This window comes from Stegodyphus dumicola, chromosome 8 (assembly GCF_044657685.1).
Source record: "Stegodyphus dumicola isolate Sdum_Otavi_A_Nest chromosome 8, ASM4465768v1".
In the NCBI taxonomy this organism is placed as follows: domain Eukaryota; kingdom Metazoa; phylum Arthropoda; class Arachnida; order Araneae; family Eresidae; genus Stegodyphus; species Stegodyphus dumicola.
In genome coordinates this window covers 48017659-48036701 of record NC_140775.1, presented here as the reverse complement: position 1 = coordinate 48036701, position 19043 = coordinate 48017659, and the positions used below count along the sequence as shown (strand labels likewise).

At 32.6% G+C, this 19043-nt stretch overlaps 1 protein-coding gene across 2 annotated transcripts in view; it reads left to right on the top strand.

Annotated features, from left to right (window-relative positions):
- The window catches only part of LOC118181884 (nonsense-mediated mRNA decay factor SMG9), a 75723-nt gene that overhangs the window by 16975 nt on the left and 39705 nt on the right, over positions 1–19043 (top strand). For both annotated transcript variants that reach the window (XM_085821819.1, XM_085821820.1), the window contains exons 6-9: positions 5794–5899; positions 12463–12564; positions 12820–12905; positions 15370–15470. In XM_085821819.1, coding sequence (XP_085677945.1) covers positions 5794–5899; positions 12463–12564; positions 12820–12905; positions 15370–15470 — 395 coding nt within the window. The remainder of the gene's footprint in view (positions 1–5793; positions 5900–12462; positions 12565–12819; positions 12906–15369; positions 15471–19043) is intronic.

Below are 19043 nucleotides of genomic sequence, written 5' to 3'. Positions count from 1 at the left end.
GAGATGTTATGAAATATATTAGAATTATAAACATAAATATTTGGCATGCAGTACACTTAAATTTCTTTTGAAGCTTTCAGAGCAACGTGCCAAATTCTTCAGCTCGAATTTCAGTTCATATGGTCTTGACACATAATTAGTAAACATTGTGGCAAAATGAGCCGGTCATTTGAAAAATATCTGAAGGAGAGCATTAAATGCTCTGCATATTAATAGTTAATGTTTATGTTTAGGATGAAAATGTTAATGTTTAGGATTTAGTATTACATGTGTTGATTAATTTTTGAAAACATATTATCATCAAATGGTATATTAAAATCATACTCATTATAATGCTTAAAGGTGAAAGAAAAATCTTAATTGAATTCAAAATTCATTTTGTAATTGTAGCAAGGATTTTTTTTTTTGGGGGGGGGAAGGGGCAGGCCCGCGCTAAGTCTAATCGGCACCGTCATGCAAATGCCTAGCGAGCGCCTTTATGCAGTGACGATATTAAAGGACATTGCTTATGGGTAACATTTAAAATGAAGCATTATTAACATAATAATATGAAAAACCAAAAAAATTACATTTTATCTTTTAATTTGTATAAACATGCAAACACTTTGTGCTTTGTTAAAACCCACACTCAGACATATTTATTGAAGAATTATACATACATTTATGTTATAAAAAGCCACCCAACTGGTATAGTGGTTAACATTGCTGACTGCTGTGCCGAAGGGTCCGGGTTCGAAACTCGGAGAAGGCATGGATGTCGGTAAATGCATTGTGTCTGTGCAGCATGGTCCTCTTGAAGGTTGGTGTTAAGGGAAGAGGGTTGGGATACGCTCGAACCCATCCTGCCAGGATGTTCTCCATCAAAACTGGGGGCAAAACTGAGCTAAATCGCCCTGTCCCTGTAAGGTGCTCAAGATCTTATGCTCCTTCCCACGAGGAATTTCGTGGGCTTGAGCTGATTATAGATCAGACAAGTGAGCATTAGTCAACAACAACAACATGTTATAAAAACATAACACTGCAAGCAAAGCGAAATAATATGCTAAACGCATTGGATACCAAATATATTGCTGAACATTATTTACTATCTTAAAATTAAAAACAAATTAATTCAGATATCTAATAAGTCTGCACTGAATAAATTGTTGCTCGCAGCGTAGTTTACGACAAGGTTCAAACTGTGATTACAACAGGTCACAAAAAATGCGCTAGGGCTATATCCCTATGTTGTTGACAACAATGTAGCTTAGAGTTTCAACTGGCGATGCTACATTTCCTACATTCCTCTATTCAGACCTGGCAATCTCGAGGCTGCCTTAACACAGTTAAATGCCCCAACAACCCCTAGAGGTGATCCGAGAGGCCGCTAATCTATCGGTCGAGCTGACGAGCTAAGACTAAGCTGAGTCGATAGGAATACTCAGCAGCTCACATTCCATGTCCCCATTCTGGAGGATGGTAAAAACATCTGCCATCAACAGGGGCCCCAACCCCAGACAGCAGAACGAATTCACTTAAACACTGTCAAACCGATCGTGCCACCAATCTGGCTGCTAACACTACGTCATGATATACAGATGTTGGCTTTAGGCACCCCAGGGGAAATCAAGGAAGGATATGAATATGTAGTTTTGAGGCTCCAGGTGCCCACTGGAAACCTCGAGATTCGCTGAATTCACCAACTCCAGCAATGGGGATGTTTCGCCCCAGACAACCATAGATATATAGCTTAACCGCAACCAGCGGAATGGTACTTGCCGAGCCTGAAACCATATGGTCCCTACCGAGCCTGAAACAGCCATCGCTAGCAATGACTCCAGTCCTGTGTAAACAGATTTTAAACACCCGTGGCCAAGACTGCCTAGGTACAAATCCTAATTAGTAGTTTTCCAGGTTTTACCTCATTCGACCTCCGGAGAGGCATTCAAATAAGAAAAGAACCTGTCTGTTCAGACAGGCAGCAAGACGAACTGCTTGTTTTAATGATTGCCCGGCGCCTTTTTGACTTAGCGCCGTCGTGCGGCTATTCTCGTCGCAGGCCTGGAGAGGGGGATAAACTGCACTTTGAAGAATGTGATTTATTGAATCCTGATTTGGTTTACAGCTTTACATACCAAAGTCCTAGTGCAAGGTGGTACCAAAGGTGGCCTTACAGGATTTGTTTTTAAGCATCAAAAGAGCTGTCAGATGTGTAATTAAATATTAAATTAAATTTGAGAAAAGTATAAAAATATGTGTGAATAGATTTAAAATAGATGATCAAAATTAATGTAAGAGAAACAGTCTTATCACTTTTGAATAAGTCACTTTCCAGTTTGTGCTATGTGAAACATGTCTCCCATAGACATGTTTAGCATAGTCCTGGGGTTGGTAAGTGAGCTGCATGCGGCTTAGTAGAATCATATTTGTAGCTCTTGAAAGATTGTAGCTCTGCCTGTTAGTTTAATAACATTGAAGAATTAACTGCAATATTGCCAAAAAAATTTTAATTATCCTGTGCACTCATCAAAATGCACGGCAGGTCACATGCATGTAAACCTAGCTTTAGCTAACCTTGCTCCTCACTTCCACCAAGGTCACAATTGGAACTGATGGCTTCGCTTCAGCAAAATTGAGGTATTGGTGATTGACTGCTAGTTTCGACCAGTCGTTACTGGCAGTAACTGTGAACTAATTTTTTGTACGCGACGATGGCTATAGATGCTAGGAATGGAAGTAACAAATTTGGTGGTTTGTTATTGACTATTTTAAGAGGATTAAGTGTTTCTTTTTCTTATTTTTTATTTTAAGTTTAATATTAAAGAAACATAACGTGATTGGCAAATAAGGCATTTTAATATATAGTAAAATAATAAAGGATAATTTTAGAAAACAAAGTCTTTCGTATAGTACTATCATGGCTAATAATGTCTTTTTTTCAATCACACTCGAGACACGTACATTTTTTTCCTATGGCAACACATAAAAAGCAGCATAAAATTCAAGATGAACATTGTGAATTTAAAAGTGAATGGACGGCAAACTATTCATTTAAACAAAAGGAGTCTGTGTCTTCCAATATGCCTATTCTGCAATGAAAAATTATCAAATAATAAACAATCAAATATCAAGCATGAATTTTTCTAATAAACCATGAATCATTTTCAAGAAAGTATGTGCTCAGGGATGAAAGAAAAACAGCAGTGATGGTATTACATTGTAGAATGCAAAAATAAATATCTTTATTTAGCAGCTGGTTGCACTCTTCTACTAATATTACCACAGCCAGTTGAGCTCTTGTTCAGGATATAGCCAAGCATAAGAAACCCTTCACCAATGGAGAATGTGTAAAAAAAAAAAAAAAAAAGAAAAAGAAGAAGAAGAAGAAGAAGAGCTTTTTGAATATGGCTGATCACCTTTTTCAAGATTTTAAAAATAAAAATGACATAATGAAGAAAATGAATGACACTTCATTATCAGCAAAGACCATTCGTGTGGTAACTGTCCAGATGGAAAGTATTTTCTGCATTTTGTATTGTGTGTGATAAGTCATGTGATGTAAAAGATGTAGCACAAGTTACATTAGCAGTGCAGTATGTATTCGAAACATATCTTCGTGAAGAATTATTAATACAACTGCCTGTTAAGGGTCAAACTCAAGGTGAAGGTGTATGTACTGCTATTTTTGAATGATTGACAAGAAATGAAATTAACCTAAATAAATTGGTTCCTATTTCTACAGATGGAGTGGTAAGTAGGTAAGTATGATGAGAAAAATAAAAGGCATTATGTCACTTTTCAAAGGAAAGGTGGATCATGACGTGCTTTCATTTTACTTTGTGATTCAACAGGAAGCACTTTGTGCACAGACATTTCCAAAAGAGATTATATATAGATTTAGTCACTAAGAAAGTGACTAAATCTATCACATATGTAATAGATTTAGTCACTAAACTAAATAATGGCAAAAAGACTCACAGACAGTTTTCTGGGTTATTAGAGGAAACAAGCAGCCAGTATTCTGATCTTCTTTTGCATAGCAAAGTGCCTTGGCTGTCCAGAGGCTCAGTACGTAAACGTTTTGCTTGTGCCTTGAACGTATCAAGAGATTTCTACTTCAAAAAGGAACTGAATATTCTGAGTTTAGTGGAGGCTTAATGAGTGGCTGTAAAATTTTTATTTTTCCATTCATGTAATATCACATTTAAACAAACGGAATAAAATTCTAAGTAACATTGTACATACTCTTTTAGAAGCGATACTTTCATTTGAACAATTAAAATTATTTGTTCAAGATATGGAGAATGGACACTTTTGCATTTGAAACTTTTAAGAGATTATGGAAGCAATTCAAGTTGTCATATTAATTTTGTGTGTGTGTGTCGCAGCTGCTGTAAAAATGCAAGAGTCTTTTAACACTTGTTCTAAAGATTTTTGATCTGAAAAGCCTATTCTTTCATTTTTAACAAAGCCACTATTAGTGAAGATGTGCAAGTTGAATTTTCCACCATTCCCAACCATTATAGAGCTCAATTTGAGTTACAGTTGTTAGATTTGAAAAACAAAGATCTATGGACAGAAAAGTTTGTAAATTTCCAGTCAGAACTAGAAAACTTAGCTAGAGAGAAAGGGAAATTGGCTGTCAGATACCATTGGAGATATTTTTCAAAATGTAGGAAGGAGGAAGAAATTATATTTGAAACATGGAACTGTTTTCCTGATTTTTAGTATCAAGTGAAAACATGTGCATTTAGCATCTTGACAATTTTCGAATCTACTTAATCTACTTAGTGAACAATTATTTTCAAATATGACCATTATTATAAACAAATTGAGAAGTATACTTAATGATCAAAGCCTTGAACGTTCCATGAAGATTATAAGGTATTTTCTTCCTCCTTTCTGCATGCCTTTGCTGTGTAATGGTAGCACACTTGACACATATTTAAGAGGTCCAGGTTAGAGTTCCAGCAAGGGCATTGCACATTTTTCATGTCTCCTGCTTCCAGATAAATGTTTCTACAGTGGCACCTGAACTAAAAAGTGGTGAATGATGATTCTTCACCACCAGGGTTTGGTGACTGGGTCCCCTAATCCCCAATAGCCCTTTAAAAGGGGGAGTATATAAGATATTTTCTCCCTCCTTTGTCTTCATGGTGTAATGATAGTACACTGGGTGCATATTCGAGAGGTCCAGGTTGAGGGCATTGCTCATTTTTCATGTCTCCAGCATCAAAATAACCTAATGACTCTACAAGTTAAAAACTTCTGAATATCCATTGAAGTCAAAACAGCTTTGTGCCTTTACTCAACCTCCAAAATCTCACTAATATTACATATTTGCATTTCTGTTCTTTTTTATGTTTAAATTGCATTTTAAGCAAAGCTATATAATGTTCTGAAATTAAGTTTTTACTGTTAGGTTTATTTTAATTAGTTATAAAAAAGTTTATCCATTTTCTTTAATATGTTGAATTATATGTTCTCTTACTACGTAAAGTAAAATGTTTTGATTTGTCAATAAATACATGTTTCACAGCAGATAACCGTTATATTACTTTTTCTAATATTACCAATGTATGTACTTTTATTTGGCTCTGTAAAAAAATATTTTACCGCATCGATTAAAAAATAGCTCTTAATTCCAGAACAGGTGACGATCCCTGGCATATGGGTTATTAAACAGCGAGTTAGCAATAATATTATATGTTTAAATTCTGATAGTCTCAGAATCTTCATATTACTGTCATATGAAAATTTTTTTTTTGCCATATTTGCTGTTTTTATTTAAGTAATTAATATTGTAAATTACAGGCAATTATTCAAGCCACAGACTAATTATAAAGAAATAGGAGAACATTGTACAACAGGAATTGATATGTATGTAACTAATCAGAGACTCATATTACTTGATACTCAGGTATGCATTTGAGAGATTAAGGGGTATGATATTCATAATATTTTAACATTTCACATAAAAATGTTTTAAATGATAATGCATATATAGATCAGGTTTTTTGAAAATTTCTTTTACTTCATATTATGTTATAAAGAACAGATTATGTTATAAGAATGTTATATATATGTTGTCAACCCATTTTTATCAATGTATGATTAAGTTACCTTCTGAATCATTTATTGATGTATACATTTTTAATAAATATATATTTATTTTCAATTTATCATATTTATGGCTTTCAGGCTGTTGATTGTTGAAAGCTAATGACGGTGTTGCTACTTTTAAATACCAAGCATTTCACATCATAAAAAGATAATAGTTTCTGCATATTATCAATTAATCTAAAAATATTTAGGTATTTTCTTGCTTTTCAAGCAAATTATAATTTGGTAATCTTATTAAGCGTAGCAATCTATACTATCTTCTAAATAGTTACATTCTTAGGTTTATATGGTTTTGTGGTACATTCTCAATATCAAATGAAGAAAATAAGAGTTTTTTTTTTAGTAATTTATTCATCCCTTTCATAGATTAATATCTCATGTACCATGATCTACAGCTAATAAATATTACATGCAAAAGCCATACTGAGGCAACTGGAAAAGAAACATGTCAACATAAGATTTTAAATTTAAAAAAAATTATTTTAGTTTGGCCTTCTGCTTCAGACAACATCTATCTAAATGCCCTCAAAATTCAGAGTTTTATTCAAAATCTCTGTCAAACTAAAGTTGCTTTTCTTTTTTGCCTAATTTTGAACTATATTGACGATCTTATACTTGGTTACATTATTAGAGATGACAGGGATAGGTGTTGCAGGATATCAATATTTTGCAAGATTCTAGACTTTCTAGACTAGGGATTTCTAGATTCTAGACTAGGGAAGAGGTTCCAAAGTGGCTAGTAAATTGAAAAATGCTATGAATAAGATTTGCCAATAGACAAAACAGGACTACCATAATTGTTTGACATAATCTAGACAGCGGCTCTCAACAGTTTGGCTAACATGTACCATCTAACCAAAAATTGAAAAATTTAGTACCACCACTACATTTTACAATGATTATTTTTCAATTTCTCAATAGAAATATTTAAAAACATGTATTTTACCATTTGAAAAACCTGTTGGCTATTTGTATTAAATATACACACTTAAAATATTAAATTAAAAATTAGTTACCATTTTAATTATCAAAATTTAAGTTATATTACTTTAATTCAAAATTTGGGACTGTCAATTTCTTTATGTCTTTTAGAGATCAATTTCTTTGTGTTTGGTCTCATTTCATATAGTTTTAACCTCAAATTAGGATCCACTTTTAATTTTGTTTTGTATTTATTTTTCAAATATAACATGGAAGAAATTCTTGTTCATACAAATTGGTTGTGTGAAAAGGCAGTAAAAATGTAATAGGTTTATTTGAAATGCCTTAATTTTTTTTTTGGGGGGGGGGGTTCAGCGAAAAGTTAAGTGAATTTTCGAAATCCTCTGTTAGAGTTCGATCACAGGAAATTTCTATCAATTGCTCTTTTTCTTCATAAGATAAAATTTCAGGTAAATTTGAACAAAATGGATTTCAATCCAATTTTCTCTTTCATAATCTCTAGAAAAATACATGTTGACATTATTTATTAATGAAAAACTGTTAAGCTGTTTAAGGTTGGATGCTAATTTTTTTGTTTTCAAATTATTTTCGATTAGAAAACTCTGAAAGCAGTAAAATGCTTAACATATTATCCAAGTCTTTTATGGATTAATATCTCGATTTTTTTAATTGTTGCATTTGTTTTATCTCTAATGGTAAACAAATTAATGCTTTGTCCTTACAATCTGAAATTTAATTCAATTATGTTTCCAAAAATATCAGCTAAATATGCTAAGTATGACAACTATAATTCTTTAAATAAACATTTTTGCAATTCAAATTTTGAATCACAGAGGTAAATTTGAGTTTCTGATCAAAGTTAAAAAATAAAAAAGATTTAAAACTTTGCCTCTGGATAACTGCCTTACTTTGGAATGTAACAAGAGCGATTTTGATTATGTGATTAGCGCAAAGCCTCAAGGGCTATCTGCCTAGGGGAAGGGATGCCTATATGGAGGATGTTCTAAGGGAAACTGGCTCGTATACATGTTACACATGCGGAAAACCATGAAAATGCTCATTCAGCCCTGTCGCGGGAGTCGAACTCGGACCTAACTACCAGTGTTCAGCGACTATACCACTCAGCCCCTGATGGGCCTGTAACAAAAGCGTCCGATATACTTTGCCCATTTCTGGGCATAAAATCATAAATATTCTTGAATCTAAACCTCGGCTTTGAATGAAATTAACAATTTCCACAGCTTGATTCAAAACGATTTTCAGGTTTCAGCGATTGTTTTGGCTACTAAAGCTGCACAATAAATGGAGCACTGAGTAAATTTAATTTCAGTTGCAACTTTATTTATTTGAGAAATGAGAAATAATACCAGAATGGTTTCCTGTTAAAGCCTGAGTTTCGTCACTGAATACAGAAATGCACTATTTCAATATCATTCCGAGACGTATAATTGTCAAGTACTTTGAACATTTTATTGTAGTTGTTCTATCATGAAGGGATTCACAAAATAAATACTTTTTGACAATTCATTTATTTTCTTTGAAATGTATGTAAACTAACAATTGAACAAAGTTTGTTATATCAGTACTTTCATCCAATTGCCATGCTAAACAATCACTGTGTTTTATTTTTTGAGTAAGTGTCTCTTTTATGGAGTTTGCCATTTCATGAATACGTCGACTTACTGTATCATTTGATAATGGAATATTATTAAGTTAATTAGTTGCTTTTTCATTGAATAATGCTAAAACGATATCTTTAGCTGCTGGTAATATAAGGTTTTCTTCACTAATGTGAGCCTGTGCAGTCTTGGCAATTCTCAGGCTTAGGTAACTATTTTCCAAAGCTTTTTCACTTATACTGTTTTTGAACTCTCATAATTTCCTTTTAAAATATTCTCCAAATTTATCCTTTAAATTGTTTAGATTCAAGATTTCTTTTAAGAAATAATGGTTTCATACTTTGGCTAATAGTTCAGCACAAACAACACATTTATTTATTTTCCATACCAGGTAAAGCCAAATGATAAATAACTTTCATTGTATTTTTTATAAACAATTTTCCTTTTCCTTTCAGTATTATTAGTGCTTGTAGATTGTCCTGGATCTATAACCTGTGAATCATCACTTTTCGACTGTCAATCCTAGCCATTTTTCCATTTTGAAAAATCTAAGTTCGTTTGCTATTTTTTCACATATATTTAAGTGCAGAATATATTATGAGTTCTTCAAAAACAAGTGATAATATTCTCAAATCGTGTAGAAAAGTAGGAACTACAAAGCGACAAGAAGACAAAATACCTCTGTTAGAGACAGCAAATCGACATAAAAAATTATTCTAATTGAAAACAGAGCAATATAAGCCCGGAAATGGTGCAACATAAAGTGTAGGCATGCTAATAAATATATCAATTCTAAAAGAATTAATGAGGTACTATTTTCTTTTTATGGGAATTTATATTTATTTCCAATTACATAAAAATTCCATTTCTATTACTCCATTTATAAACATCATTTATGACCTATTTTATTATGTCTATGGCTAAAAGAATATTTGTAAAAATAAAAATGGATTATTTTGCTAAAGTCTATGAGTGGCTATTGACCTTGAACAAAGCTCAGATCACATAAATTTACATGAGTTTGAGAAAATCTTAAACAGCATATTGGGGTATTTAATAGTTAAAAGTATTTTGTTTCTTTGTGTACCACCTATTTTTCTCTTGCATATCACGGTTGAGAATCGCTGATCTAGACAATACAGTAATTAAATGCACATGCTCAAGAACTCTCAGCAGAGTTATAATATGTAAATCAATGTTTTAACTGTTATACATGGTCACCCTGCACAAAACAGGCAGTTTACTGTATGCATTTTTTAAGTCAACATTACATGCAATCCTGTCCTACCATTTTGTACTGAACATCTTCGTACAGGAGAGTATGCTGCTTACCATTCAGGTTATGGTTTTCCTGGATGGTGTTTTTCTTACACTAGTTATAATTCATTCCCACTAACATTGTCAAAGGAAAAGTGGAATGATTTGAATAAAAATGCATTAAATTCATGATACATCTAATTAAAAACACTCATTATTTTTATAGAATTGCATCATATATTTTTTTCAAATGCACAGAAGATACAGAATATCTGTATATAGAAGTTCCTGTGTTAGTCTCAATGTGTATTCATCTAGTAGTCTATAAAATGTTTCACTGTTCCATCTGGGTCATCTTCATTGATAATCTATATTGACAAGCCATATTAAACTTTAAAACAGCTGTTTTAAGCAACCATTAAAATTAAACCATTTCAGATTTAATTTAAAATTTTTTTTTTTTTCCTTTCCAAAATTTGTTTGGTATTTAATTCTGCTTAATGAATAGCAGTGTTCATGCTCATGGGATTAATGTAATTAATGCAGGAATACCTCCTTGACTATGTAAGGATACCCATAACAATCGAGCTTAATATAAACCTTTTAAACCTATTTTTATGACCCACTGCTCGTATTGCCTGTTCATAAGTTTTAATTTCATAGCTCTTAATTTTTTACATTCACTTTCAATTTTAACTAAGTTTTTAGCATCCTGTAGCCATATATCTTTCATGGGTAAAATTTTACATGATGTAATTGCATTATCCATATTTACAAAATTATTAAAAATTGCATTGAAATTCATTTTATTTCATTATGTTTTCCAATCATTTTCTTCAATGTGCAAATTATATTTCTTGATCTTGGCACCATCAGAAGATCGTGCTTTATTAAAAAAACAGTTTAATATTGCTTGACATGACTAATGCCCATACTACCATTATATAATGTGTAGCTTTTGACACAGCTTGGGTATCTTTTTTGAAATGCAATGAATTAGTCATTATGCAAGAATGTTGTATGATTATATTGATGATTTTTTGGTCCGTTAGTTATAACACAGAAACAAAATTTTCCTGCAAAATAATTTTTTTTTTAAATGATTGATGTTAATATGATGTACAATTATTCAAAAAGAATAAAATATTTCTGCATTCCTCTTTCATTTTTTTAATTTATTCATTTAAATATTCTTAGGAAAATTACATTCACATCTACATATTCTTGCTGCTGTTATAATTGCATGGTAATATTTGAACAGTTTTAAAACACCAAGCATATTTTGCTTTTCCTCTTATCAACAAGGACAATTTCTATGTATCTTTCATAATATTTCAAAAAGAATTGTTAAGCATTCCTTGTTGGACATGTACTGTGGCATTTTTTGCTTTTATAAGTATTTGCCTTGCCAAAAAGCATGTTGAAAATCAATCCATATTCATCCATGTTAATACCTTTTGCTTGATATCCGGAAAACAGTTCTTCTAGTTAGGTATTACATTCAATTGGTATCTTTATTTTTCTTTTGATGTTTGCAGATTGATAGACTGCCAGCACACATTTTCAACCTCTCTATCCACTCATTAAATGAAGTATTCAGTTTCAAATTTCCTTGAAATTTAATTAGCCTTTTTCATGTGGAATAATTTTTTTTTTTTTTCTGTTTGTTAGAATGTTTGCTGGGTTTGCTTGCTTAAATCATATGATTAATTTTTCATATTCTCTTCATGTTTTGATTTTATGAATTTCTTCAATTTTAGTGATATTGTACTACAAACAACATGTTATTTAGAAACAGTCCTGCTTAAAATAGTAACTTCTAAATTTAATTTATTTGAAGTTGTAATTTAAGTAAATGGGAATTTTGATCCACTTTTTAAAATTTTTTTATGTTTTTACTGAAAATAGCCATTTTTAATGCTTTTTAATGGCACTTTTATACAAACTTTTTAAAAGGAAAGTCTGCAGCTTAGAAGAAAAGTCTTTTAATAAAAATGAGTGTTCTCTTCTTTTGAAAATGCCATCTCAAATTTCTTAGTAACTGACAATTACATTTTAAAGGAGATAGAAAAGGTAGACAGTTGATGCTCTTCTAAGCAGCATTCTTTTTAGTGTCATGATGGGAATTGACTTATTATTTTTGAGCGGTTTCTTAACTGTATTATATTATTTTTGAGCGGTTTCTTAACTGTGTCTTGATTGATTAACTCAAATCATCTTCTATTTTCATGTTACATCCTCAGATTTTAATCTAAGGTTTTCTTTAAAGATTGTGTGAGTAGGTTAGAATATTTGCCAATTTAGAACTTTACTTTCATTTTGCATTAAAAGTCTGTTAATTCTACTAAATGTGCCTTCTTTCATGCTTTTCTTTGTAACTGTGTAACCTGCTTATTTAAACTATGGTATAATGCAGATGCAAATCCTCTTTGGTCTGTGTTTGTTTGTGACTGAATACAATCTGGATGTTTATGGTAGGATAATGTATATATAAATACAGTGAAAACTATAAGTTTTAACAGTTGTAATCTATTAATTTCAGCCTGTCATGAGTGCTTCTGTCATGGATCATATGATTCAATATGAAAAAAAACCTCCTGGTGGACCAGATTATCATTCTGTTGAAAATGCTTTACTAATGCAGGTATGAGTTCTGTTTATCAGTAAGATACTGCACTTACTTCTAGGATGGATTTAATGTAGCATATTGTAATAGGTGAAATTTCACAGTTGAGCAAAGGCTAAAAAACATCATTTGTAAATGTACTTTTTATAATATTATTTTTATTATTTTACAAAAAAGTTGTTTTATTGTACTCTAAAGACAAATAATTATGCATAAATCAAATTCTTTACCCTTTTTCTCTTTTATTTGTATACTTATTTTATTATGTTTTAGTCCTTGCAGCAGGCAGCATTCCTAATGGCTGTATGTCACACAATTATTTCAGTACAGGATTGGTTCATTGATCTTAATTATCTAAGGTAATTATAATTTTTTTCCCTTAACTTCTTTCTGAAAATTTCCAAAAATTTTGTGGAGTAGGGTATTGGTTTGATTTATTGGAGACAATCCAAGTTATTTACTTACAGCTTTTGGTTTGTGGTTCATGCTTTTACTTCAGAATTACTTATGAAAATTACACTAATGGTTGTATCATCTTGGTGTTTCTCGACTGTTATTCAAACTAATTCTTTTTCTTTCTTCTTTTTTTTTTTTTTTTTTTTTTTTTTTTTTTTTTTTTTTTAAATTAGGGGATTTGAACATTCTGTATAACAGAAATTTTTCTGTTCTAAAGTTCTTTATAATTAGCCTGAAAATTAACAATATTAACCTCTTAATATACCAATAAAAATTTAGAAAGTGGTATTTTTCTGCCATTTTTTATTCTTTATTTTAATACAACCTCTTTCTTTAAACTCAAATTTGTAGCAGATATATTATGTTGTATTCATGCCTGGAAAAGCATTTTTGAACACAGTTTACTCAGGTGCACAAAAATAATTTAGTTCTGTGTACACAACTTGAGTGAGAGGTTAATGCCAAACCTTTTTGTAATATTAGTATAAAGTTAGGTTAATATTTATTTTATATATTATTCCGAAATTTTGTAGTTTAGAACATTATATTTATAGCATGCTATTTTCACATAGCTTTATTGAAAGGGGAATATTATATTCAAGCATCTGGTGACCTTCATGAAACGATGTCAAATTAGTATTATTTTTTAAATAAATTAGAACTTTTGTGACCTAGATATTAAGCTGAAGTTTCAGAACTCTTTTTCTTATGCACTGTACAAAGAATTAAAGTGGAGTTCATTCAGTTTTCTCTACAAGTACTATTTATTAAGAATTCATTATACAGTACAAAGTCCGTAATGCGGACTCGTTGGGACTTCGGCGATTCCGGATTAAGGGTTTTTCCAGATTATAGATCATCAATTTAAATCTGGTAACATGGCATGCAGAAATTATACAATTAAAAATATGAAACCGTAATTTATTAAATAAAGAGCAATTATAATGTAAAGGGTATCAAAATAATAAAAAAAAAAACTTAATATTTATTTGTTTAATTTATTAAACATTTCTTTCAGTGTAAGTTGTTTAAGTTGCTTTGTTTTTTTGTGCTAAATGCGTATGTGTAAAAACATTATTAAACGTGCATGTGTAACATTAAACGTGCATGCGTAAAGCAGACAAAAAAATGTTTGTGGATTTGAGGTCCAGATTATAGATCATTCCAGATAATGGACGTTCAGATTACAGACTTCGTACCGTAATTACATTTTAGAGCCACTTCAAGATTAAAAATATGTTTGCAGATACTGTTGATGCAAGATTTTGTAAATTATATAACAGTTTTCTCTGGCAGATAAAGAAAAATTTATTTCAGAAGTCAAACAACAAAAATCAGCGTTATATTTTCAAAATTTCACAGGACTAGTTTCGATGGTTTTGCCAAACCACCATCCTCAGCTGTAAAAGCACAAATGAACAAGATAGAATATAATGATCAGATAAGATAAGAAAGCCTGGACAGAAAATAAGCTAGTGGTGCCATCTGTTGATAAAACCAGAACTAAAACATAATTTCTTTAAAGGCCAAAGGCAAAGATGGATTGGAATTAGGATCGTTAACTAGAACAGAAAGATTTTTTTTAATGTGAAATGCTTTTAGAAAATCCAGTTCTCCAATGGAAGTTGTTTTTTAATTAATTTTGGCAGTAGAAAATTTGAAAATGTGATTTTTGGACCAACAATGTTGGGCAATAGAAGTGTTTCCTTTTTTCTAACATATGCGTCATGTTCCTTGACGCAAAATTTTAAGGCTCTCTTAGTTTGGCCAATGCAAATTAAACTACACTGGCAAGGAATCCTATTAATACCTCAGGAATTCATATCCGGAATGGGATCCTTGAGTATGGAACTCGGAATTTTATTGATCTGAAAATAAACAACCCGAAAGTTAAATTTACTAATTTTAATTATCAAAATTTAAGTTATATTACTTTAATTCAAAATTTGGGACTGTCAATTTCTTTATGTCTTTTAGAGATCAATTTCTTTATGTCTGGTCTTATTTCATATAGTTTTAACCTCAAATTATTTAAATTTCTGTGTTTATTACCATTTGATATTTTTCACTTTATACTGTGCTTTGTCAAATTATATAGGTTAAGACCTTAAGTTATTACCATTTTAAATTTTTAATTCATGTTTTTCATGAATCTTGAAAATGCAATGGTATGCAAAGTGCTTAACTGCTAGCAAAATTATTTTCTTGATCTGAGTTTTGTGCCAGAATGTTTGGTTGTGAGGAAACATTATTTCTGCATACTTTCGAGGAATGTGCAAACTGTTCTGTATAATAATAACAAATACACTAATTTTATATGAATGTGTCAAAATTTTCATTATTTAATTTTCTTAATTTCAAATTTAGATTCTTATTATCAGCTGAAATGCTAAAGCCAACAACACCGATTAATATACATGACATGAATCCAATTCCTGAAGAAATGTCTGAATATTATCCTCACATTGGTAAGTCTACTAAAATTTTTATGAGGCTATTTTCATCATTTCTTCATGTTCATTTTTAAATGTTTGCGTACAGCATTGCCTCACATAGTCTACATCAGCGTTTCTTAAATTGTGAGTCACCAAAAAATTTAGCAGTTTTGATATTTCTTTAACTTATTATAATAATTTTACAGTTACCTAATATTTTTACACAATGTATCTGAAAATAGATAAAGATAAGACAATACAGACAAAGAAAAAAGGAAAATGTTTCGATGCAATTTTTTTATAATAGAAACATTCATTTTACTTGCTTTGCACATGACGCTGTCATTTTGTCTGTTACTTATTTAAAATTTTCACATTGTCCTATGTCTTAAAATTAGAAATTAATGTTTAATGACCTAAAACTGCAATAGTATATTACAGTACAAGTAAAAAAATTGACAATTTCACACACGCGTGTGTCGAATTTTCGCAATGCTTATGGGGTCCCACAAAATTTTCATAAATATTATGGGGTCCTGGGGGTCGCAAAAAATCTCAGCGATGAAAAGGGGTTGCGACTGAAAAAAGTTGAAGAAACCCTGGGCTACGTAATCGGTTCTAACAGTATCCTAGACTGTTTGGACCTAGACTAGTCAAGGATCTAAATATACACAAAATATGGTAATTGGTTCCCAAAACGTTTTTCTTCCTGTTTTTCAATAATTAAAACATGATTAAGAAATTTAAATATCTTTATTAAAAGTAATTTTTTAAAAACGCACTTGCTTTGTAATTCATTTTCTATTGCCTAAAAATTGCAATACCTGCATTTGCACATTTTTCTTTTTAGTCTTTTCTGTTCATACATTTTATAGCAGTAAATTGCATTGTTCATGATATCGTTGTGTGCGTACAGGTTCGTTTGAATTGAATGCACCAGTCTGATGAAAAATGAACAAATTTATTATTATCATAACAAAAAAAAATACTTAAATTTCCTCAAATATTCGTGCTGTATTACAATATATCACAGTAGTTATCTTCTAACTACTCATGCGTTCAAGAGAACTTAATTCAAAACAGCTAAAGAAAGCTAATCCGTGAATTCGCTACAATTAACAAAAGCAATTTTCTAAATAACAACAAACTAAGTAACTAAATGCAAACTGAGAGGTTTTCCTCTTGTGATAAGATATTAAAAACGCGTGCGAGAATTTTCTAGTACTTTCTCGAAATCAAAAAGAGATATTTATTAAATGTTTAATGCACACGCTCTTGTATTTTCAATTTTCCGGCTTAGCTTTCTTAATGTTCGTCACGCGCTGCACTGCGCGGGAAATAAAACCATTTAATTTATAATTGAACTAACATTAGCTTTTTAAATACCAAATTTATAACACTGCCCCCTTCCCAAGGACTGCACGTCCCGGGCTGTACAATCCCGGGACAGGAAGCCAAACTTACAACTAAGGCATGAATACAATAATAAGCATTACATTACATTAATAAACAACATGAACAATAAATGCAATAAATAAAACAAATCAAATGCTATCAAATTCAAATCCAATACAAAATACAAATCAAATACTAAATGCACATTTAGAAACAAAAAGGACCATGGTATTACACTATTTACAATTATTTACATTATGTACTATGGCCATAGTAATGAGGTAACCTGTCGTAAGAGTTCGAAGACTCACAGATCCGAACCACGACGTCATTCAGCCTGTTTAGGACTGTGTGCAGACCATCCCAAGGTGATTGTAATTCAGGCCTGACTCCTTTTCGTTGAATCGGGTTCCACAACCACACCTTGTCTCTTTTGTTGAATCTATGTCCAGTAGCTCTTGTGTTGCATCTGGTCTTCACTTTCTCCGTCGCCAAGTTTACTCGCTTTCATGCGGAATGGTACATCACTTCAAAACGGGCCTGGACATCTTGGATGTATTCCTCAGGCGATGAAGGCGCATCCGTACGGTGACCAAACAGGCGGTCACAAGGCTGTTGCTGAAGGTCTCGACCAACGAGCATTTGGGATGGAGAATAACCGGTAGTCTGATGTTTCTCTCTGACCCTAGTACGATTTCGGCAGCTTTCTGAGCTGGATCTTTCAGACAAGGCGTCGGCATTTCCAGGTGAGGATCCCTTCTGAGGATGGATAGTCATGTCATCAGATGCTGAAAGCAGTTTGTTGTTTTTGAAGTCTAAGGAAAAATTGTATTTCCTTAAAATGTCCAATCTGAGTATGCATGGAACTGTAATATCCGCCACCTAAGCCCTGTGATGGTAGGCGGCACTTCTAAACGTGATGTTCACGTTTAACTTCCCAGCTATGTCGATCTTATCACCAGATGCAGTCTGAAGGGTAACAGAGGATGGCGTCCAAAAAAGTTTATCTTTAAACTGTTGAGCTAAATCTCTCCGAGTGATGGTAACATTAGCTCCTGTGTCAATGATCATATTGCAAGGAACTCCATCAATATGCCCATTGATGGACAGTCCATTACTGTTGCCACTCACAATAGAAATCTTGAGCGCTTTAAAACAAGGTTTTTCATTCTCTGGCAACCTCCGCCCCACGAGATGGCCACTAATTACTTTCCCTGCTGCTTGCTAGGAGCGGTCTTAACATCCGTGCCTTGGGGTGTTCTGCAGTTTCGTCGTATGTGCCCTTCGGCACAGCAGTTCCAGCATTTTATGTTCGGTTTCTTGTCACCAATGTTCTGTCTCAAGGCATTCAATTGTCTAGTTAAATCGTCTAGATGAGCAGTGACTTGATCCCCTGGCTCCTGGACTTGAGCAGCTCTGACTGGGTGGCGGTCTCAATGGGTGGCTTGCTGGGCTGCCTCAAATTTCATGGCGTACACTAAAGCACTTTTCAAATCTTTAACATCCACCATTCGCAGTGCTTTCTGTATTTCAGGGTCCTGGATGCCATCGATGAAATATTGCAGCGACAGGATTTCTCTTGTTTCTGTCGGGCACTCCCAAGGGGCGTGATGTGACAGCCTTTCAACATCCGTGGCGAGCTGCTGAAATGTTTCAGTGGGCTTCTGCTGACGGGATTTTAGTTGAAGCCTGCTGTAGTCTTTCAAACATTTCTCCCCAAAGCACAGCTCCAATGTGCCAGATAAAGCTTCAAAGTCTTAATCTCTGGTTTTCGGGAAGCGGCTGCAGGATATCCGCTGCGTCTGCTCTCAGGGAAGCAGCGAGATGACAGGCCTTAGCTTGGGAATCTCATCCATTCGCATCCGCAACTATAGAAAATTGGGTCATATACACTTGCCAGGATGTCTTCCCATCATATGTGGATAGCTTCAGAGATGGACGAGCAGGCATCGGTAGAAATTTTAAACCATCCGAATTGCTCCCTGCCATCGCTACGAATTTCTTTAAATTATCAACTTCTCTGGCAACTGCAGAAACCCTGTCATCAATTTGTTGTTCGATATGTTCTTGGACGACATATACTTTTTCGTCAATTTGTTGTTCAATTCGATGTTGGACGGCTGAAACTCTTCTTTCGATTTGTTGCTCCCCTGCAGAAACTCTCTCTTGAATTTCTCCAACTTTATTTTCAACGGCGTCTATTCTGCCTTG